At 36.3% G+C, this 23,099-nt stretch overlaps 1 protein-coding gene across 1 annotated transcript; it reads left to right on the top strand.

Moving 5' to 3' along the window:
- The first annotated feature begins 19,736 nt into the window (after positions 1-19,736).
- Positions 19,737-20,585, top strand: LOC143404059 (putative vomeronasal receptor-like protein 4). The gene has a single exon (XM_076862414.1). It carries the CDS (start codon positions 19,737-19,739, stop codon positions 20,583-20,585), a length of 849 nt encoding a protein of 282 aa, XP_076718529.1.
- Positions 20,586-23,099: the final 2,514 nt, after the last annotated feature.

The following is a 23,099-nucleotide window of genomic DNA, read 5'->3' as shown; positions in this document are numbered from 1 at the left end:
TGGTTGTAAATATGGTGATAAATGAAAGTCAAGGTAAAATTTAAATATTAAGATTTCCGATTTATTGAGCTTGAATTATGCCACCATGCTTATCTAAAAATGAAGGTGGCACCATGGTAAAACTTAATGAGAAGTAGTTTCTCAGTTGTAATAATTTTGATTTCTCTTTCTTGTGATCTCTCCTTTCCTGTTGTCTTGAACCATAGCAAAAGGATACTGCATCTCTCATTACTATAGTGATGAGGTTATTGAAGTTATATAAACACATCTCAGTCTCTGTTTCTTTGAAAGGTATCTGTTAAGTCCTGCTAGGTGATTGACAAGACTTAGGTAGGGAGAATAAAGGTAAATGTGATTCATGTTTTGCACACAAATGCAGAATTTTATAACCACATGACTTCATAGTTGTGATCTCAAAAAAGGAATTTCTCCTTTAATTTTTCTTGCAGTTAATGTAAGAATACTCTAAATCTCTAAGCTTCTGAAGTGTTAGAGGTAGAGATGGTCTAGTAAAGATGTAGTTTATCCTTTTAGCATGTGTTTATTTTTCCTTATGTACTCAAGGTGATTTATTCAGCTCAGTGATATTACAGCTAAAAAACATTCATTAGCAAAAGGAGAAGCAGTCTACACCTAACAGAGGAATCAGAAATGTTTCTTATTTTTGTTGAGTTGAATGTTTGACTCTAACACTTTTCTACATACAAAACATAAGTTCCTTAAAGATTCTTCATAATTGTATTATAGAAGAATTTAGTATGTCATAAATACTTAATTTGACATTCAACTGTAGTAGCCATATATGTTGTTTGATTTCCTTATGAGCACCATGATGGAAACACTCAAATGAATTTGAGAAAAATTGGAAGAAATTAGATTATTGGGTTCTGTTAAATTGTTAATGTATCTTGCTTAAATTTTTGTTCATTAATTTATATCCATCTGATTATATAAAGTAAATTTGGAGGAAACAGCTGAAGTTGTGCAATATTTTTCAGTGATAATTACTTTTTGTTCTTGTGTTTTCTACTTAAAACATGTCTATGTTATCCAGTATTATAGTCAGGCCTTCTTTTCTAGATTGTCAGAAATGCTAAATGAACTTTTTTTAAAAAATAAAAAAAAAAAAAAGAATTTGCAGCTAGAAAACCATGTCTTCAAAACATCCTCGGCAAAACATTACAGGAAGAGGAAATGGAAAATAACAATGAAAACCAACAGTGGGAGGTAGGACAGTAAAGGGGGGAAAAATAATCAAAAAGGAAAACAAACCATGTTTAGTAACATAAATAAACAAATATGTCTGGAAGAACAACCCATATCTCAATAATAACCCTAAATGTTAATGGCTTAAACTCACCAATCAAGAGACACAGGCTAGTAGAATGGATCACAAAACAAGACCCAAAAATATGCTGCCTACAGGAGACGCATTTGATAGGAAAAGACATACATAGACTGAAGGTGAAAGGTTGGGAAAAATCATATCACTCATAAGGACTTCGGAAACAAGCAGGAGTGTCCATACTCATATCAAATAAAATAGATTTCAAGCCAAAGTTAATCAAAAGGGATAAAGAGGGACACTACATACTGCTCAAGGGAACCATACACCAACAAGACATAACTATCATAAATATATATGCCCCAAACAATGGTGCAGCTATGTTCATCAAACTCTTCTCAAGTTTAAGAGTCTAATAGACCAACATACAATAATCATGGGAGACTTCAACACACCTCTCTCACCACTAGACAGATCTTCCAAACAAAAGTTGAGTAAGGAAACTATAGAACTCAATAACACAATTAATAACCTAGACTTAATTGATATATATAGAATATACCACCCAACATCAAGCAGTTACACTTTTTTCTCAGCAGCACATGGATCCTTCTCAAAAATAGATCATATATTATGTCACAGGGCAACTCTTAGACAATATAAAGGAGTGGAGATAATACCATGCATCTTATCTGATCATAATGGAATGAAACTGAAAATCAACGATGAAAGAAGGAAGGAAAAAACATGCATCACTTGGAGAATGAACAATAGGTTACTAAATGACCAATGGGTTATAGAAGACATCAAGGAGAAAATTAAAAAATTCTTAGAGATAAATGAAAGCACAGACACAACATATCGGAATCTATGGGACACATTGAAAGCAGTTCTAAGAGGAAAATTCATTGCTTGGAGTTCATTCCTTAAAAAAAGAAAAAATCAACAAATAAATGATCTCATACTTCATCTCAAAATCCTAGAAAAAGAAGAGCAAAACAACAGCAAAAGAAGTAGAAGGCAAGAAATAATTAAAATCAGAGCTGAAATCAATGAAATCGAAACAAAAGAAACAATTGAAAAGATTGACAAAACTAAAAGTTGGTTCTTTGAAAAAATAAATAAAATCGACAGACCCTTAGCCATGCTAATGAAGAGAAGAAGAGAGAGAAATCAAATTACTAGCATACGGGATGAAAAAGGCAATATCACAACAGACACTTCAGAAATACAGAAGATAATCAGAAACTATTTTGAATCCTTATACTCCAATAAAATAGAAGATAGTGAAGGCATCGATAAATTTCTTAAGTCATATGACCTGCCCAGATTAAGGCAGGAGGATATAGACAACCTAAACAGACCAATATCAATTGAGGAAATAGAAGAAACCATCAAAAGACTACCAACTAAGAAAAGCCCAGGACCGGATGGGTATGCAGCAGAGTTTTACAAAACCTTTAAAGAGGAACTAATACCAATACTTTTCAAGCTATTTCAGGAAATAGAAAAAGAGGGAGAACTTCCAAATTCATTCTATGAGGCCAACATCACCCTGATTCCTAAACCAGACAAAGACACTTCAAAGAAAGAAAACTACAGACCAATATCTCTAATGAACCTAGATGCAAAAATCCTCAATAAAATTCTGGCGAATCGGATTCAAAAACATATCAAAAAAATTGTGCACCATGATCAAGTAGGATTCATCCCTGGGATGCAAGGCTGGTTCAATATACGGAAATCAATTAATGTTATTCACCACATCAATAGACTTAAAAATAAAAACCATATGATCATCTCAATAGATGCAGAAAAAGCATTCGACAAAGTATAGCATCCCTTTATGTTCAAAACGCTAGAAAAACTAGGGATAACAGGAACTTACCTCAACATTGTAAAGGCAATCTATGCTAAGCCTCAGGCTAGCATCATTCTGAATGGAGAAAAATTGAAGGCATTCCCTCTAAAATCTGGAACAAGACAGGGATGCCCTCTCTCACCACTTCTGTTCAACATAGTTCTCGAAACACTGGCCAGAGCAATTAGACAGATGAAAGAAATTAAAGGCATAAAAATAGGAAAAGAAGAACTTAAATTATCACTATTTGCAGATGACATGATTCTATACCTAGCAGACCCAAAAGGGTCTACAAAGAAACTATTAGAGCTAATAAATGAATTCAGCAAAGTGGCAGGATATAAAATCAACACGTATAAATCAAAGGCATTCCTGTATATCAGCGACAAATCCTCTGAAATGGAAATGAGGACAACCACTCCATTCACAATATCCCCCCAAAAAATAAAATGCTTAGGAATCAACCTAACAAAAGAGGTGAAAGACTTATACAATGAAAACTACAGAACCCTAAAGAGAGAAATAGAAGAAGATCTTAGAAGATGGAAAAATATACCCTGTTCATGGATAGGCAGAACTAACATCATCAAAATGACGATATTACCAAAAGTTCTCTAAAGGTTTAATGCAATGCCAATCAAAATCCCAATGGCATTTCTTATAGAAATAGAGAAAGCAATCATGAAATTCATATGGAAAAATAAAAGACCCAGAATAGCAAAAACAATGCTAAGCAGGAAGGGTGAATCAGGCAGTATAGCGATACCAGACTTCAAACTATACTACAGAGCAATAGTAATAAAAACAGCATGGTACTGGTACCAAAACAGGCGGGTGGACCAATGGTACAGAATAGAGGACACAGAAACCAATCCACAAAACTACAACTATCTTATATTTGATAAAGGGGCTAAAAGCATGCAATGGAGGAAGGATAGCATCTTCAACAAATGGTGCTGGGAAAACTGGAAATCCATATGCAACAAAATGAAACTGAATCCCTTTCTCTCTCCATGCACAAAAGTTAACTCAAAATGGATCAAGGAGCTTGATATCAAAGCAGAGACACGGCGTCTGATAGAAGAAAAAGTCGGCTGCGATCTACATACTGTGGGGTCGGGCTCCAAATTCCTCAATAGGACACCCATAGCACAACAGTTAATAACTAGAATCAACAAATGGGACTTACTCAAACTAAAAAGTTTTTTTCTCAGCAAAAGACACAATAAGCGAGGTAAATAGGGAGCCTACATCCTGGGAACAAATCTTTACTCCTCACACTTCAGATAGAGCCCTAATATCCAGAGTATACAAAGAACTCAAAAAATTAGACAACAAGATAACAAATAACCCAATCAACAAATGGGCCAAAGACATGAACAGACACTTCTCAGAGGAGGACATACAATCAATCAACAAATACATGAAAAAATGCTCACCATCCCTAGCAGTCAGAGAAATGCAAATCAAAACCACCCTAAGATACCATCTCACTCCAGTAAGATTGGCAGCCATTAGGAAGTCAAACAACAACAAGTGCTGGCGAGGATGTGGGGAAAAGGGTACACTTGTTCATTGTTGGTGGGACTGCAAATTGGTGCAGCCAATCTGGAAAGCAGTATGGAGATTTCTTGGAAAGCTGGGAATGGAACCACCATTTGACCCAGCTATTCCCCTTCTCGGTCTATTCCCTAAAGACCTAAATAGAGCATGCTACAGGGACACTGCTACATCGATGTTCATAGCAGCACAATTCACAATAGCAAGACTGTGGAATCAACCTAGATGCCCTTCAATAGACGAATGGGTAAAAAAAATGTGGCATTTATACACAATGGAGTATTACTCTGCATTAAGAAATGACAAAATCATAGAATTTGGAGGGAAATGGATGGCATTAGAGCAGATTATGCTAAGTGAAGCCAGCCAATCCCTAAAAAACAAATGCCAAATGTCTTCTTTGATATAAGGAGAGTAACTAAGAACAGAGTAGGGACGAAGAGCATGAGAAGAAGATTAACATTAAACAGGGACGAGAGGTGGGAGGGAAAGGGAGGGAGAAGGGAAATTGCATGGAAATGGAAGGAGACCCTCAGGGTTATACAAAATTACATACAAGAGGTAGGGAGGGGAAAGGGAAAAATAATACAAGGGGGAGATATGAACTGCAGTAGAGGAGGTAGAGAGAGAAGAGGGGAGGGGAGGGGAGGGGAGGGGGATAGTAAAGGATAGGAAAGGCAGCAGAATACAACAGACACTAATATGGCTATATATAAATCAATGGAAGTGTAAATGATGTGATTCTGCAATTTGTATATGGGGTAAAAATGGGAGTTCATAACCCACTTGAATCAAAGTGTGAAATATGATATATCAAGAACTATGTAATGTTTTGAACAACCAACAATAAAAAAATAAATAAATAAAAATAAAGAACTGAAAATGCAGGAAACATAACAGCAGTTGGTGACAAAGTCAAGAAATTGGCATTCCCATAAATTTCTGCTACAATTGTGAAATGACATACACTATGGACAGAAAGCAGTTTGATGATTCATACATAAAATTTTCACATAACTCACCAACTCTACTCCCAGCTCTATACTCAAATAACCTGGAAAACAGACACTCAAACACTTGTATATGAATGTTTATAAAAGCATCATTCTCACCAACTCTAATAGGTAAGTAAGTTTCTTACAAATTATTGATGAAGAATTCATAAACTCACAAAAAGGTGAAAACAATCCAAATGTCTATCAACAAATAAGTGGATAGTGAAAATGTGCACTGTGCATGTGCCCATGACTATATAAACCAAAGCAATGCTGATATATGCTACTACATATATGAATCTCAGAAATATTAAACTAAGTAAATAAAACCAAAATAACAATATATAGAGAGAGTATAATTTCATTCATGTGAAATACCTAGGATATGTACCTTTGCAGACTGAAAATGCAGTTGTCTGGGCCTGGGCGGGCAGATGGGAGAGTTTTTGCTTAATGGAAACATGGTTTTCTTTTGTAGTGACTAAAAAGCTAGAAAGAAGTTAAATATGGTGATTACACAGCAATATTGTCAATGTCACTAGATTGCATATTTAAAATGTTCACTGTTATCAGGACTTAATTTCAAAAAAAATCAAACATATAACCCCAAACAACACTGGAATTCTACTGAATTGCAGCAAATACAAGTTTCTCACAAATGATAGGCACTGGGGAGCCATAGAGTCTCCCATGTTCTCTGATCCCAAACGCAAAGCTTGATGGTAAATCTAGCTTCCAGGGGTTTCTATCCTACTATCAAGCCCTAATCCTGCTTCTTTGTATACTTTAGTCCTTACATTTCCCCCAAAGTTTACAGCCTTTGTGGAGGAATAATGATTTTTTTTAAATTTTATTTTGGTTCTAGGAGTTGACCAAAGGGAGCTTAAACATGGAGTATAATGTATTCTAATGAGGATCCTATTCTTGTGGTTGCACATGTGTGAAGTTACCCTGGTCATGTATTCAAATACAGGGCTAAGAAAGTCATGTCTGATTTTATTGGTTCCTTTTTGTCACCTTGAGCTATAGTTGAATAGAGTTTAGTATTTTCAGGATTATTTTTCATTTTTATTTTATAGAGGTTGAATTCTCACAAAGAAAGCCCAGTATATAATCTGTGATGTAGTTACATTTACAATGTTGTGGTATAATTACCCCCATTCACCATGTTTCAAACATTTAATCCCTGCCTGGAAGAAAACCAAGTATATGATAAGCAGATACTGACTCTCATGCCCTCCAAGGTCCTGGCAATCACCTTTCTCCTTTCTTATTCTAAGATTTCCAATTGTTGGACATATCATATGAATTTAGTTAAAGCACATGAGAATTTTCATGTTTGATTTTATTGACTTCCCTTATCATTTTGGAGGTTCATTCATGTTGCAGCCTATGTCAATACTTCATTTTTTATGGCAGAGTAATATTCAAACATACATCTGGATGGTATATATAGTTGTATATTTACTTACATGAATGTATCTATATGTACCTGTGCTTACTCAGGCAAGTAAACATACAAATACATACACATTTGTTTATCCATTCTTCTCTTAATGGACATTTGGGTTTTCATCTCTGTTCTTGTGTGAATAGTGATGCCATTAACATTCATGTACATGTATTTAAGTATCTATTTTCAATTCTTGGGGGACTACAGCTAGGAATGGAATTAGTAGATTATAGGGTAATTCTATGTTTAATAATTAGCAAACATCAAATTATTTTCTATACTTTCTATATCATTTATATTCTTACCATAACTATGTGGGAGTTCTAATTTCCTCACATAATTACCAACATTTATTATCCCCCCCTTTTTTAAATGAAGCCATTCTATTGGTGATGAAGTGCTATTACATGGTATTTGGTGGGTTTTGTTGTTGTTACAGTTTTAATGCTTTTGGTACAGAGAAACAAACTCCCAGGTGGTTCACCACTGATCTTCTGCCATTTGTTTTTTTATATAGGGATAGAGTCTCACTAAATTTCCCAGGGTGCCCTCCTTTTGCCTTAGTCTCCTGAGTCACTTGAAGATAAGCATGTATCTATTTTTAGACAGAAAGAGAGAGAGAGAGAGAGAGAGAGAGAGAGAGAGAGAGAGAGACATCAATGTGCCTCTAATAGAATTTCACTGAAAGAAATTTTAAGAACTGTAAAGCTGGAAGAAATAAAACTGACCCAGTATTAAGGTCTGAGATGTCAACTAATACTTTATAGTATACAAATGAAGACAGATATACTGAAAATTACTAAAACTATTGAACAAAACCCAGATGCCTATACAGAAAAAAATCCACAAAGTATTTAGAACTATTTAATTTGTTTTAAGATACTGTTTTAATCCTATCTTAATAATTTTTTTGTCAGAGGAGAAATGTTATGAATTAGAGAAAAAAATGAAGGAGTGTGTCAACATTGCTTTAGATTAATTTAGGCAGAAACTGATTTTTGTTTCTCCACTTAGTTTTTAGACTTTTAATTATTTGAGTGTCACCACTGATCAGCACCAAAGGACTGATTGTGCCATAGCCATTGGCTAAGAGCATTTGGAGACCAAGCAGGATGGGGTCACTGGTACACACTGCACCTGTGAAGAGGGAGATGATGCAGTCCACACAGTACAGGATCTCAAAGGAGCTGATGAGCAACAGGATGGTGTGAGTGGCCCTTTGTTCTGGGGAACTTCTTGGAGAAAAATGAGGGCTGTGGAGAAACTTGGATCATTGTTTATGTCTACGCAAGAGAATTATCATGTATGCTCTGGAAAGAACCATAAGACCCAGAAATAGGAGATCTCTGAATGCCATGAAAGCAAGAAAGAAGGTCCTGCTCATGTAGCTCATGAGCACAAAGTAACAGTGCTCAGTGAGAAACAGAAGGCCAGGCTGGGTCTTATTGGGAGTGGCAACAATGTAGAGGAGCAGGTTGCCGGAGAGGCACATGGTGAGGAACCATAAGAAGACAAATAGCCCCATAATGTGATTTGTGAATTTCAGTTTAAAGTGGGCCAACCAGGAGCCACGGGGCTGATGGTGATGGCCTGAAGCACACTCAGGACACAGGTGGTGCAGATGGAGAGTCCCCTCATGACCCTGTTTAGGAAGGCAAGCACTTTGCATTTGAAGACACGTAGAATGTCCTTGTTTCCCAAATGTTTGTGGACACCAAAAGACCCGTGGTGAGGAGCAAGAGGATGTGTGTTAGATCCAAGTGGGTGATGGGGAGGTCAGTGAGCCTGGGCTTTTTGCCCACAAGAACAGCAGCAGTGTGGAGACCAAGTAGAAAGGTGTTTGCTGAGATCCCAATGCCAGCCTTGGGGTAGAAGGCATTTCTTATGGCAACATAACTGAATCATTGGTTCATCTTCATCAGGATCCTGGAAAGAAAAACAGGAGCATTTGACAGAAACATCTTTTCATTGCCATGCTTCTAGTCCAACCACCACCTTTACAATGTCTAGAATCATGATTACCAAAAAATATCTTTGTAAAGAGGAGAGGGTCTTATTCTTCACCTTAATTTTAAGTTAAGGGCTGGTTTGTGGTTCCAAGGTAGAGCACTGGCCTACCATGAATGGAGACCTAGCTTTATCCCAAACACTAAAATAGAAAAAAGTAAATAAAATATAAATTAAAAATAAATTTTATCTCAAGCATCTGTAATTCTTCTGAGGAATGATTTTGTACAACTTCTTATTTCATGGAAGTGTTCAGATCTTACTCTTGTCATTGGGCCTGTATACCTAAGGTTTTTCTTAATAGGATAAATTACATGATTAAAATGGTTAGCCTTTCTGTCTTTCCTGCATATTTCTCAAAGATGAAGATGCTGTTGTATTTGGCTTTCATCTGAAGTATCTAAAATATTGCTGCTTATATAAAAAATATTTACCACAACCTGTTGATATAAAGTTAAGATAAGCAGAAATAGAAGTGTTGGCCTGGGGTTTAGCTCTGTAGTAGAGCTATTGCCTAGCATGTGTAGGGTACTGGAGTCAGTTCTTGGCACCCCAAACCAAAATAAATAAATAAAACTATTGTGTCCATCTATAACTAAATTGTTATATATATATATATATATATATATATATATATATATATATATATATATATTAATATGCCCATTCCCATGTTTCTTTATTCAAGTGTAGAATTGTAAAGAGTTTAGTTATGTTTTTTTCTCCTCAGACTTGGCCTTCACTTATTTCAGGTCCCACAATTTACTGTGAGGAAACTGTCATCATACCTAATGATTTGTGCCTCAGTGTATGTCATCCGTTAGTGTGGGTCAGGTTAGTGCTTTCCTTCTGGTATTGTTGGAGTGAGTAATTAAATATGTGCTTGACATATATAAAGCACAATAAAATCATTCATTATTGTTTTGTTATTTGTCTCTAATCTTGGTGTGGGGGAGTAAATGCAATATGTTATGATTTCTTAGTATAGGTAAAAAAATATGATTTCTTAGTATAGGTAAAAAATGACCATGTAAGATTGGCCTCCTTTGGCAAAAATTTGATTCTTAAGTCCTGTAATATTGGACATTATTTTCTTCTCATTTTAAAATTTCTACGTGCAATAAACATAGATGTTTCCTCATTCCAATTGTCTTCCAGGGGAACATGTAGAGAGATGGTAGGGTCCCCTCAATTTTTATCTCTGCTTAGAAATGCCACAGTATATGTTTCCATTTTTGTGAGGTGTTTTGTACCAGTGATGAAAATGGAAAGATCACAATGAACACTATGAAATACAGATTATATATTATACTATTTTGAAAATTCACACTCTAATAAAACATAAAATCTTACAACATCAACAAATTTCTAGAGACACATGACCTACCCAAATAGAATCAGGAGGACACAGAAATTTAAAAGAGATCAAACTCAAGCAATGTAATACAACACACCACCAAAAGCCTACCAAGAATAAAAGACCAGGACTAGATGGATTCTTGGCAGAGTCTTCCAGACCTTGAGAAATAAATACCACTAGTCCTCCTCAAATCATCCCATAAAATAGAAAAGGAGGTAACACTTTCAAACTCATTGTAAAAAGCTAGCGTCACCCTGATACCAAAAGTAGACAAAGACACACCAAGGAAAAATATTCTGATTAATATTCCTAATGAATATATAAAAAATTATTCATAAATTACTGGAAAATCACCTTCAAAACATATTAAAATATAGTGCACCAGGATCAAATGGGGTTCATCTCAGGGATGGGAGGGTGGTTCAACATACAGAAATCAATAAACAGAATTCATCACATTAATACACGTACAGACAAGAACCAAATGATTATATCAATAGATGCAAAAAAAAAATCACATACACACACACACTTGACTAATTACAGCATCCATTCCTATTCAAAATATTAGAAAATCTAGGGACAGTAGGGACATACATAAACTTTATAAAAGCTATATTGTAGACCCAAGGTCAACATCAATTAAATGAAAAATTAAAAGCATGCCCTCTAAAGGTGGAAACAAGAGAATGATGTCCACTTTCACTACTTCTATTCAACATAGTCCTGAAAATTCTAGCCAGAGCAGTTACACAAAAGAAATATTAAGGGATATAAATAGGAAAATAAAAACACAAACTATCACCATTTACAGATGACATGTTGGTATAATCAGAAGATCCAAAAATTCCACCAGAAAACTTATTGAACACATATCCTGCACAGTGGCAGAATATGAAATTAACACCCACAAATTAATTGTGTTCTTATACATCAGGAAGAATCAACTGAGAGAGAAATTGGGAAAACTATTTCAGTCACAATAGCCTCAAAGAAAAGTAAAATATTTGTGAATGAATTGAACAAAAGAGGAGAATGTCCTCCACCATGAAATCTACATCACACTAAAGAGATAAATTGAAAAAGACCTTAGAAATGGAAATGTCTCCCATGTTGTTGGATATGCAGAATTAATATGGTCAACATGGTCATGTGACCAAAAGCACTGCACATATTCAGTGTAATTCCCATTAAGATTCTAGTGTTGTTCTTATAGAAACAGAAAAAGCAGTCATGCAATTCACTTGGAATAATAAGAGACCCAGAATAGACAAAGCAATCCTCGGCAAGAAAAGAAAAACAGGAGGCATCACCATACCAGACCTTAACTTATACTACAGAGCTATAATAACAGAACAGCATGATATTGGCACCAAACAGGCTTGAAGACAAATGGTACAGAATAGAAGATAAAGAGAAGCAAACGACACGAATGCAGTGATCTCATATGAAACAAAGTCACCATAAACATACATTGAAGAAAAGATACTCTTTTCAAAAAAAAGGTGCTGGAAAAACTGGAAATCAATGTGTAAAAAAATAAAATTAGACTCCTATCTCCTGTGCTTATCAAATTTTAATTCTATGTGGATCAAGGATCAAAACATTAGACTGGAGAAATTGCACCTACTACATGAAAATTTAGGCTCAAATGTCCAACTGATTTCTTTAACAATACTTTTAAAACAAAAGAATTATAACCCTCTCTCAAATTAAATACAAAATGGTGCTGTGGATGTGAATATGTGGTTGTGTGTTCCTGAGTTTAATCCACACTAACCCCTACCCCTCCCACCAAAAAAAGAGTAAATTCATGGGATGGTATCAAATTAGAAAGTTTATTTACAGAAAAGAAAACAAGCAAGATGTGAAGAGAGAACCTAGAGAATTGGAGAAAATCTTTTCAACCTACACCTCAGAGAGAGAGCACTAATCATCAGGACATATAAACAAATAAAAATATTTTTAAAAACCAGATATTCCAATTAATAAATAGGCAAAGGAAGTGAACAGGCACTTCACATAAGAAGAAATACAAATTGGCAACAAATATATGAAGATTTGAAACATTTTAAGTTCTATAAATTTATGTAAAGATAGAAATTGTTGGACTTTGAATTATTATTTCTCATGAGTTCTTATACTTTAAAATAACTCATGTAAGATAATACATATAATATTATAAATTTGTATAAAACAAAATAAAATCCTATCTATTACATGAAAATTACTACCTGACTTAAATTTAAAGAGGTCCTGTAGCACATGAGGAAAAGTACCTCTGTCCTGGTTATGATGTGGCAAGTGTCAGATGTAACAATGCATTTCTCCAGTTCCTACCTAGGAGCTTTCCCTTCCTTCTCTTTCACTCAGATTTTGAGCTGTGGCTTCCGAGATGAGGTTATATGGAGCAGATATCTTAAGCTCATCTCTCAATAGACTACTAATCTTGTTGCATCTGAAGTCTGACAGCATCTGTCTTGCAGAATTAGACAAGGCATCCTCAAAGGAAAAGAAAACTACTACTTCCATTCTCAGACAATGATAAACAAGCCCCCCCCCTGGATGAAAACGTTTTGCATGTGTATCTCTAATCTTCCAAAGTGACCTTAGGTTTTGATGGGTACCAATCATAGAAAACACATCTCAGCTCACTAACATGGATCCAAATGGGGTACATCCTGCCAAAAAAGAACAAATTATAAAAAATAGAGTGTTAGATATGAAGAAATATGAATTAGGAAGATGGATTTCTCAGGTCTGTGTGCTGGAAAAAATACTCATAACCATGACATTCATATATCAATAAATTTGCCTCTCAAATTTGATTTCTACATACATGAGCCAGTAAACCCAGTGAGTTGGGAAACTGAGTCAGGAATATCACAAGTTTTGAGCCAGCCACAGCAACTTAGCAGGACCCTAAGCAACTACGAGAGAAGTTCTTTCAAAATAAATAATAATAATAATAATAATAATAATAATAATAATAATAATAATAATAAAAATATTTAAAAAGGCTTGGGAATGTGTCTCTGTGGTTAAGCACCCCAGGGTTTAATCCCTGGTACCAAAACAAATAAATCCCTTTGTTGAGAGAAGGAAATATATACCTATCACCTGAATCTTGCTTGGATATGGACTGGATTTATTCTCAGGTTTAAAAACACAGTTCATGGAACATTTCTGGTCCCACCTGAACTGGAAGGTCATTTCTCCAACCAGTGCAAATTTGAGCTTAGTCATGAGCAGGTTGTTGTGAGAAATTTGGATTAGGACTTGCTCCTTCCCAGTTTCAGAAATTACAAAAGAGAATGATTTTCCTGTTACATGGGGCAAGCCAAATGTCTACTACTGTGCTCACTGAGAACTCTGTCTCATGACCATATGAGCTTCGTGTATTTATCCTACAATGTGCACCCTTCTGCTCTTTGCATGAGTTCCCCTGCAGAATTCCCATCAAAGCTTGACAGGTGAAGTGTTCTCATTTAATGGGTAACAAGAGAGAAGTGAGATGGACAATGAAAAACACATTTTAGATCACTATTTCCTGAAGCACAGGTGGAGTAAAATACCACTAGGTCAATTTTTGTTTTAATATGAAGGAGTCACTTATTAGAAAACAGAGAGACAGATTCTTGGTGTAGGGAAGTAAGGGTTTGTTAGCTTCCTTGGGCATTCAAGATACTCATTTTCTGTCTAAGGTCTTTTTCCCACTGGTCTTCATAAAGAAGGTGAGTATTGTAAGAGTGGATTTGGTTGACCTGATATTAGGAAAAGACCATGAAAATTTCAAAGGAAACATGGCAAACAGAAGAAAGGGCTGTAGTGCTGTGATATTAATTCTCAGTACAGAGGCATCTGTATCACTCATGAGGACTGATGATCTCTCAAGGTAAAAGGAGAGAAAATGAGAAAGAAAGGAAAGAAATTCATGCCTGACCTAAGAGTTAATGTCTCCTACTATTTACAAGCTCCTTCACTTTGGTTCATTTTTTAGAATCACCAAACCAACACAATGTTCCCAACGTGGATACAGCATTGTGAGCATCTGTACAGCTGGAGAAGCATTGAGAAAAGCAGTCTTGAATATACAGGATTATGCACACCTCCCATCCTGGGACCCTGCCTACTTCCTTTCTTCCTTCTTCCTATTGTTCATTTGGATTCAAGTCTTCAGTTGGCACAGCCCCACTTCATACATGGGAACAAGGCTTGCTCAAAGTAACATTCCACATTGTTAATCAGGGCAGGGATTGAGATTTGGACCAGCGTCTGCCTGTTGTGGAGACAGTGCTCAGGAGAGTCATTGGGGCCTTGAGATTTGGAACTTGAGTGTTGACATCAAGAGTAAAGAGAATCCCCCTCTGTGAAACTTCTGGGAATGGTGAAGTATTCTGGACAGGAATCAGCGCTCAGGCTGCCCAAGGGCTCAGACTAGGGACTGCACAAGTTTCCTGTACAGCTTCATTCCAAGAGACCTGAGAAAGGAATTGGTGACACAGTTTTCTGGTTCTCTTGGCCTAGATTGTTCCTGAACCTAAGGACTCTGAATAAGAGAGTCAACAATAAGGAAATCCAATGCATCTCTTTTCTCTCTACTAGAAATAAAACAACAAAAACAAACAAATAACAATAAAAAAACACCTGCCACATACTGAAATTTCTTCCTTTCAACTTGAAAAGAAAAAAGCTCTGAACCGAGTAGTCTGGGCTTCTATGGTTATCCAAGCATGACAACAGGCCCCAGACCCTCCCTATTTTACATTCCTATTTTGTCTTCTCAAGACAGCTAACAGGGGAAGGGGAAGAAAGAAAATACTGAGAGCTAGAGGCCCAGTGGCTTTCACTGACGTCTCATTGACCAGCACATAATTGTACTTACTTCTGTCTGCAAAAGATATTGGAGAATGTACTTTGTTTGGGGGCTATTTTATTAGTTTTGATCTATTTTTGGTTCCAGGGACTGAACCCAGGTGTGCTTAACAATGGAGCAACATCTCTAGACCTTTTAATTTATTAGAGACAGGGACTCACTATGTTGCTTAGGGCCTAAGTTGCTGTTGCTGGCCTCTAACATGGGGTCTTCCTGCTTCAGCCTCAGCAGCATCTGGGATTACAGGGATGTGCCATTGCACCTGGCTATCTTATTTTGAGTAGAAACTTCCAACAAAATGTGTAGTGTATATTTATATGAAAAAAAGACACTGCATTCTTTCAAATAGTCCTTGGTACACTACATCAGAATTACTTTATGTTCCACTTTTTTGCACATAGATATTCAGTGGAGGTGCATTTATGCTTTTTAAATTGTCCTAAAGATGCAGGGAGACAGGAAAATAATAGAATAAACAAGTTTGTAATAAAATAAAACATACCATACTATATACTACATATAGTGATATTATACTATGGGTTGGCATTATTGAAAAATTTCTAGAATTTTTCTCTTCTCCCAGCTGTTCTATGAGCTGTAGTTATTCTTTACTAATGATAATCATTAATAAAGTGAATAGAATTTGAGAAGATTTTCAATTAGCAGAATGAATTGTGCATAACATTCCTATGCATATAAACAAAAACAAACCAGTGAATCTTAAATCAAGTACATCCACAAGAATGGGTTTCTAATAAAATAAGCTATATTCCATGCTTCTATAATTATATCAAAATGGATTCTACTCTCATGTATATAACTAAAATAAACCAGTAATAACATTTTTACTTATATTAAATATATTAATGCTTCTAGAATTAAAATGACAAATTCCTTTGTTATAATTGCACTGAATTTCTTGTAGTAAAGAGAGCAGTTTATAATAATATACAGAAAATCTTTTATCTTTTTAAGACAATTTTTTCTCTTCTAAAATATTTTCCACCACTCCTTCCACCCAACTTTTGACTAATCATATTCTGAATTGAAAAATTCCTTCACAAAACACTTTTAATTAGTTTTGTTCCAGTCACTGAATTACCACAGACTTCACGTTTACATGTTCATTAAAGTAAATTAAGCAAAATCTTCAGCAATTTGTGATTTACTAGAAGGAAATGGTGACTGGATTATAATACTGAAGACCGTTTACATCCTAGTTTGCACATATCTAAACATGGCCATTGATAGGAGCATGACTTAAATTTGGAAACTTGTTTTAAATTTTTTAAAAAGATTTTTTACATTGTAGTTGGATACAATACTTTTATTTTACGTATTTATTTTTACATGGTGCTGAGAATCTAACCCAGTGTCTTGCACGTGGTAGGCAAGTGCTCTACTCCTGATCACAACTCCAACCCTGGATTCAGCTTTTTGATTAAAAGTATCTGAAGAGCCTCATCCTGATGCTATTTTTTTTGGTACACCGCAAGATAGGCTCTTTGTCTTGCCATGACTGAAACTCTTCTGTTTCTGTATTAATGTTTATGTGTTTTGCTTGTATTTCATAAGCATTATGTCAAGAATATGGAATCTCAATAACTCTGCCTTCCATTAGAAAGTTATTTGGATAAAATTTGAGAGTATAATAAAAATTACATTATGTATTCCATCATTCTCACTGCTCATATGGAGACTCTGGAAGGAGTTATAACTACTTTCACAATGTCACACAGATCAAAAACTGTAAGTCCTGAGATTAAAGATTACTAAAAAGTTTTTTCACAGCAAGAGAAACAATAAGAGAGGTAAATAGGGAGCCTACATCATGGGAACAAATATTTACTCCTCACACGTCAGATAGAGCCCTAATATCCAGAATATAAAAAGAACTCAAAAAATTAGACAATAAGATAACAAATAACCCAATCAACAAATGGGCCAAGGACCTGAACAGAAACTTCTCAGAAGAGGATATACAATCAATCAACAAGTACATGAAAAAATGCTCATCATCTCTAGCAGTCAGAGAAATGCAAATCAAAACCACCCTAAGATACCATCTCACTCCAGTAAGATTGGCAGCCATTAGGAAGTCAAACAACAACAAGTGCTGGCGAGGATGTGGGGAAAAGGGTTCTCTTGTGCATTGCTGGTGGGGCTGCAAATTGGTGCGGCCAATTTGGAAAGCAGTATGGAGATTCCTGGGAAAGCTGGGAATGGAACTACCATTTGACCCAGCTATTGCCCTTCTCGGACTATTCCCTGAAGATCTTAAAAGAGCGTATTACAGGGATACTGCCACATCGATGTTCATAGCAGCACAATTTACAATAGCTAGATTGTGGAACCAACCCAGATGCCCTTCAATGGATGAATGGATTAAAAAAATGTGGCATCTATACACCATGGAGTATTACGCAGCACTAAAAAATGACAAAATCTTGGAATTTGCAGGGAAATGGATGGCACTAGAGCAGATTATGCTTAGTGAAGCTAGCCAATCCCTAAAAAACAAATACCAAATGTCTTCTTTGATATAATGAGAGCAACTTAGAATAAAGCAGGGAGGAAGAGCAGGAAGAAATGATTAACATTAAACAGAGACATGAGGTGGGAGGGAAAGGGAGAGAAAAGGGGAATTGCATGGAAACGGAGGGAGACCCTCATTGTTATACTAAATTACATATAAGAGATTGTAAGTGGAATGGGAAAACAAACAAGGTGAGAAATGAATTACAGTAGAAGGGGTAGAGAGAGAAGATGGGAGGGGAGGGGAGGGGGGATAGTAGAGGATAGGAAAGGCAGCAGAATACAACAGTTACTAGTATGGTATTATGTAAAAATATGGATGTGTAACCCATGTGATTCTGCAATCTCTACTTGGGGTAAAAAAGGGAGTTCATAACTCACTTGAAGCTAATGTATGCTAATGTATGAAATATGATATGTCAAGAGCTTTGTAGGGTTTTGAACAACCAATAAAAAATAAATAAATTAATTAATTAATTAATTAAAAAAAAAAAGATTAATGAGATTGAGTGAGATGCCAGAATTAGAGTCATGATCCTGCTGTTCAATGTGCTGTTTACCATGTACATCTGAAAAATCAAGTGAAAGACAATTGATGTCAGATCCCACTTCTGAGCAACTAAATTTATCTTAGTACCTGACTGAATAATTTGTACAGGAGTACGGCATCCCCCATTACTATTGAGATAGCAGGGCTATTTTCTCTAATACAAAAGACTTATTAGAATAAAAACATATGGTGGTATTACTTACCAGAGATAAGAACTGTGAAGGAGACCCCACCAGCTGTGTCCCTGTTTTCCTGGAATAGATATGGAATGTGAAAACATCTATATTTATTGCAGGTAGTAATTTGAAAGCTTGAAGAAATAACTGTACAATACTAACAGAATCCAAGGATCAAAGTTTGCCAAAGAAAACCAATCATGAATAAGCATTTCTTAAATATGGTAGGAAGTCCTTAATATATCACATTTATAAACCACACTAAGATAAGAGACAAAAAGTTATGAACCGTATTATAGTGCTTCATATGTGTCAGACACCTATCTAATTACTCACTCCAAAAATGCTACAAGGAAAGTGTAAGCTGATTGCCATTTGCCCATGAAATCAATTGAAACCTAGATGAAGTGAAAGTGTTCCCCCAGCTAATAAATGATGGGCTTGAGATAAATAAAAGTCATAGGAGAAGAGCACAGAAATTACTAAATCCCTTAAAATTCTGCACTTGAATGATCCATGGGAACAGGCTTGTTGGTATTATTTCCCTGAAGGATTCTGATTACTGCTTATCCAAACTTTACATTGACAGCTTATGGTAAATAAATTTTATGTAAGCCACAGTGTTTCAGATATGGCACATGCAAGCCAGAGAAGGCAGTATCTTCACATAGAGAAAGCTGCAGGGAAGATGGAAAAGCAAACAAAACCTCACCATTAAGTAACATGATTTATGCTACATCAGAAAACATGGTGGTACAGGTTCAAAGAGAGGGGTGAAATCTCAGCACTTCCAAGTGATGAATGGGAGGTATGCAAAATCATTCTTCAGAAGAATGCATGATGCTTAAGGTGAAATTTATTCTTTACTTATTTTTTACTTACTTTTTCTTTTCTCTTTCAGTGATTTGCATGGAATCAGGGCTTTATTTATGCTAAGCCAGCACTCTACCACGGAGCCACCACCAACCATTGATTTGAAATTAACATTAAGACTAATAGCCTACCCTACTCACAAAGATTTTTGTTGTTTTGTTAGATGATAATTCTAGAGATTGTAAGGGAAGGTAGAACTGGAAGCATGGCAATGAAAAAGGAATTGCTCTCCACTGCCCCTGTTTTTCTCCCCAGATTCCCAATGAAGATGGACCCACATTTCAGTTATGTTGCCCTAAGAAAAGCCTTCTATCCCAGGCTGGCATTGGGATCACAGCTAACACCATTCTGCTTTGCCTTCACATTGCCAGTCTTTATGGGCCACAAGCCCAGGCTCACTGACCTCCCTGTCACCCACTTGGCCCTAACACACATCCTCATGCTCCTCACCATGGGCCTTTTGGTGTCTACAGACATTTGGGAAACACAGGACATTCCAGGTGACTTCAAATGCAAAGTACTTGTCTTCCTGCACAAGGTCATGAGGGGGCTGTCCATCTGCACCACCTGTGTCCTGAGTGTGCTTCAGGCCATCACCATTAGTCCCAATGGCTCCTGGTTGGCCAACTTCAAACTGACATCCACAAATCCCATTGTGGGGCTATTTGTCTTCTTATGGGCTCTCACCATGACCCTCTCCAGCAACCTGCTTCTTTGCACTGTGGCCACACCCAATAAGACCCAGCCTGGTCTTCTGTTTCTTACTGACCACTGTTCCCTTCTGCTCATGAGGTACAGACACAGGAGCCTCTTTCTTGCCTTGATGGCATTGAGAGATCTCTTATTTCTGGGTCTGATGGTTTTTTCAAGTGCATACATGATAAATCTTTTGCATAGACATAAAAAACAAGTCATGTCTCTTCGTACCTCCAGGTTTTCTCCACGAAGATCCCCAGAAGAAAGGGCCACTTACACTATTCTGTTGCTCATCAACTGCTTTGAGGTCTTGTACTGTGTGGACTCCATCTTTTCACTGACTGTAGTCATGACATAGACTGGTGACCCCATCCTGTTGTGTCTTCAAATTCTTGTGGCCAATGGCTATGGCACCATCAGTCTTTTGGTGCTGATAAGTGCTGACACACACATAATAAAAGTTGTGCAAACCAAATGGAGAGAGAAAGTTCTGCTTCTGGCTAAACTGATGTAAAGCTACTTTGCCAATTTCATTAATACTGTTTTCTTTAGTTCATAAAATTTTCCCTCTGGAAAAAATTGTTAAGATAGGAATAAATTTTTTTGTTAGAACAAAGTAATCTAAATACTTAGCAAATATCTTGGGAATAATATTCTGTTGTATGTACATCTTGTTTTAAGTTATTTACATTAATTGTCGCTATACTTGGCCTCCTTAGCATATTATAAACTATTATAGTTTCCTTTTACTTTGGATCTCAGACGTTTACACTGGGTCTATTTCCTTTCTTCCTGCATTGCTGTTCTTTAAAGTTTCTTTCAGTGAAATTCTATTAGAGGCTCATTGATGCTTTTCTCTTTCTTTTTGTCTAATAATATGTGCATGCTTATATTCAAGCTACTCAGGAGACTAAAGCAGGAGAAATGCAATTTCAAGGGCACCCAGGGTGACTTAGTGAGATTCTGTCTCTAAGTAAAAATTAAAAGAGCAGGAGATGGAGCTCAGAGGCAGACCACCAAGGTGTTCAAAACCACCACAACAACAACAAAAACACAAACACCATGAGACTGCACTTCTTGAACAATAGAAAGTCTCCACTAAAAAAAAAAAGAAATAGAAATAATTGTTGGAAACCATGTGAAGAATTTGAAAGCCCTATACACTTACAGTAAGGATATAAGGTAATTCAGTGAGTATTGAAAAAAATATGATGATTGCTAAAAATGTGAAAATAAAATTATCATATGACCTACTAGTTCCATTCTTAGCTATATTCCCCAAAGAATTAAAAACAGATATTCAAACACTTGTGCATATATGTTAATAGCAGCACCATTTACACTAGGAAATAGATGAAAATCCAAATGTTCATCAAGAATGGATAAACACATTTGTGTGTGTGTGTGTGTGTGTGTGTGTGTGTGTGTGTGTGTATATATATATATATAAAACAAAAGTTGTGCAAACCAAATGGAGAGAGAAAGTTCAGCTTCTGGCTAAACTGATGTAAAGCTACTTTGTCACTCTCATAAACACATTAGCCACATATGTATAAGCACATGTTCATATATATATTTATGAACAAATATAAAATGATATATAACATCCATATACATGTTTGAATATTACTGTCATAACAAAAGAAATACTGATACAGAGTACAATGTGAATATATATCTCAATAATGTTAAACAAAGTAACCAAAATCTGTCCCGACCAGCAGGACACCTCAACGTGGGCAGCGAACCTAGATGGGGAGGAATGAAGGGACAAGAGACACAGAGAGACGACAGCAAGACAGTAGTTCTGATCAAGCTGCAAACTTTTATTGTTCACACAGGGGTATTTATGGGCTGGGGATGGGGAAAGCTCTCTTATTGGCAGTTGCTAGAAGTCTTCACAAGGTGAGATAACGCAGGATGCTTCAGGAAGACAGATGGCCGTAGGATGTCTTAGGGAGATAGATGGCTGCAGGGGTGTCTCAGGCAAGATGTCTCCCAAGGGGCTGTTTCTTGTAACTGTCAGGCTATTCTTTGAAGGAGAACTCCCTTTTGGTCCCTGGCACTGTCAGGCTATTCTTTGAAGGAGAACTCCCTTTTGGTCCCTGGCAAAAATAGGATATGAAAAGTCACATAGGCTATAACTACATTTACATAAATATCAAAAGACTGGAAGTCACATAATCAGAAAAGAGAAAGGTGGTTGCCAGTGGTTGGGAGGGCATCAGAGGGTGAGCATTTGCTAACAGATACGTGGTTTTCCTCCTGTGATTGAAATGTTTAGAACAAGGTAAATCTGGTGATTCTACCACAGCATCCTATGAGAATTTAACCTCAATAAAACATAAGAGAAATCCCTGAAGACACAAAAGTGATAGAAAAATCTCAAGGTGATAAAGAGGAACTATGGAGTTACTGGCTCCCACAGGAACTCTGCGTCTCCAACCTGAAGCATAGAGAGTAACACCGGGTTCCAGAAATCGAGACCCAACTATGTGTCAGGCACTCTCTTTGCTCATTAGTTCCTTTGTCCTTATCTTTCCAGTATCTTGAGTTCTGTTTGGAAGAATCCTGATCTTACAGATGAGTGAACTGAGTCTGAGAGATGAGTGATTGTTCCAAGGTCTCCTGCCATGTGGACCAAGGCTCTGATGATTAATATGTGTGACTTCCCATCTACTATAAATCACAATAGAAAGCCAGTCAGTGGTTGTTTCTGGAAAGAAGAGGAAAAAAGAGGAAGAAATTATACAGGGCTGCCAGAAACCTTCTGGCTGTATATCAATGTTAACTATCTTGAATGTGGTGATTGTTACATTGGTAAGTAGTTATGTCAAAACTTAACAAAATATGCATTAAATATGTATAGTTC

The sequence above is a fragment of the Callospermophilus lateralis genome, chromosome 7, assembly GCF_048772815.1.
Source record: "Callospermophilus lateralis isolate mCalLat2 chromosome 7, mCalLat2.hap1, whole genome shotgun sequence".
NCBI lineage: Eukaryota > Metazoa > Chordata > Mammalia > Rodentia > Sciuridae > Callospermophilus > Callospermophilus lateralis.
Note: the sequence above shows the minus strand (reverse complement) of the source record. Positions and strands in the feature narration are given on the sequence as shown.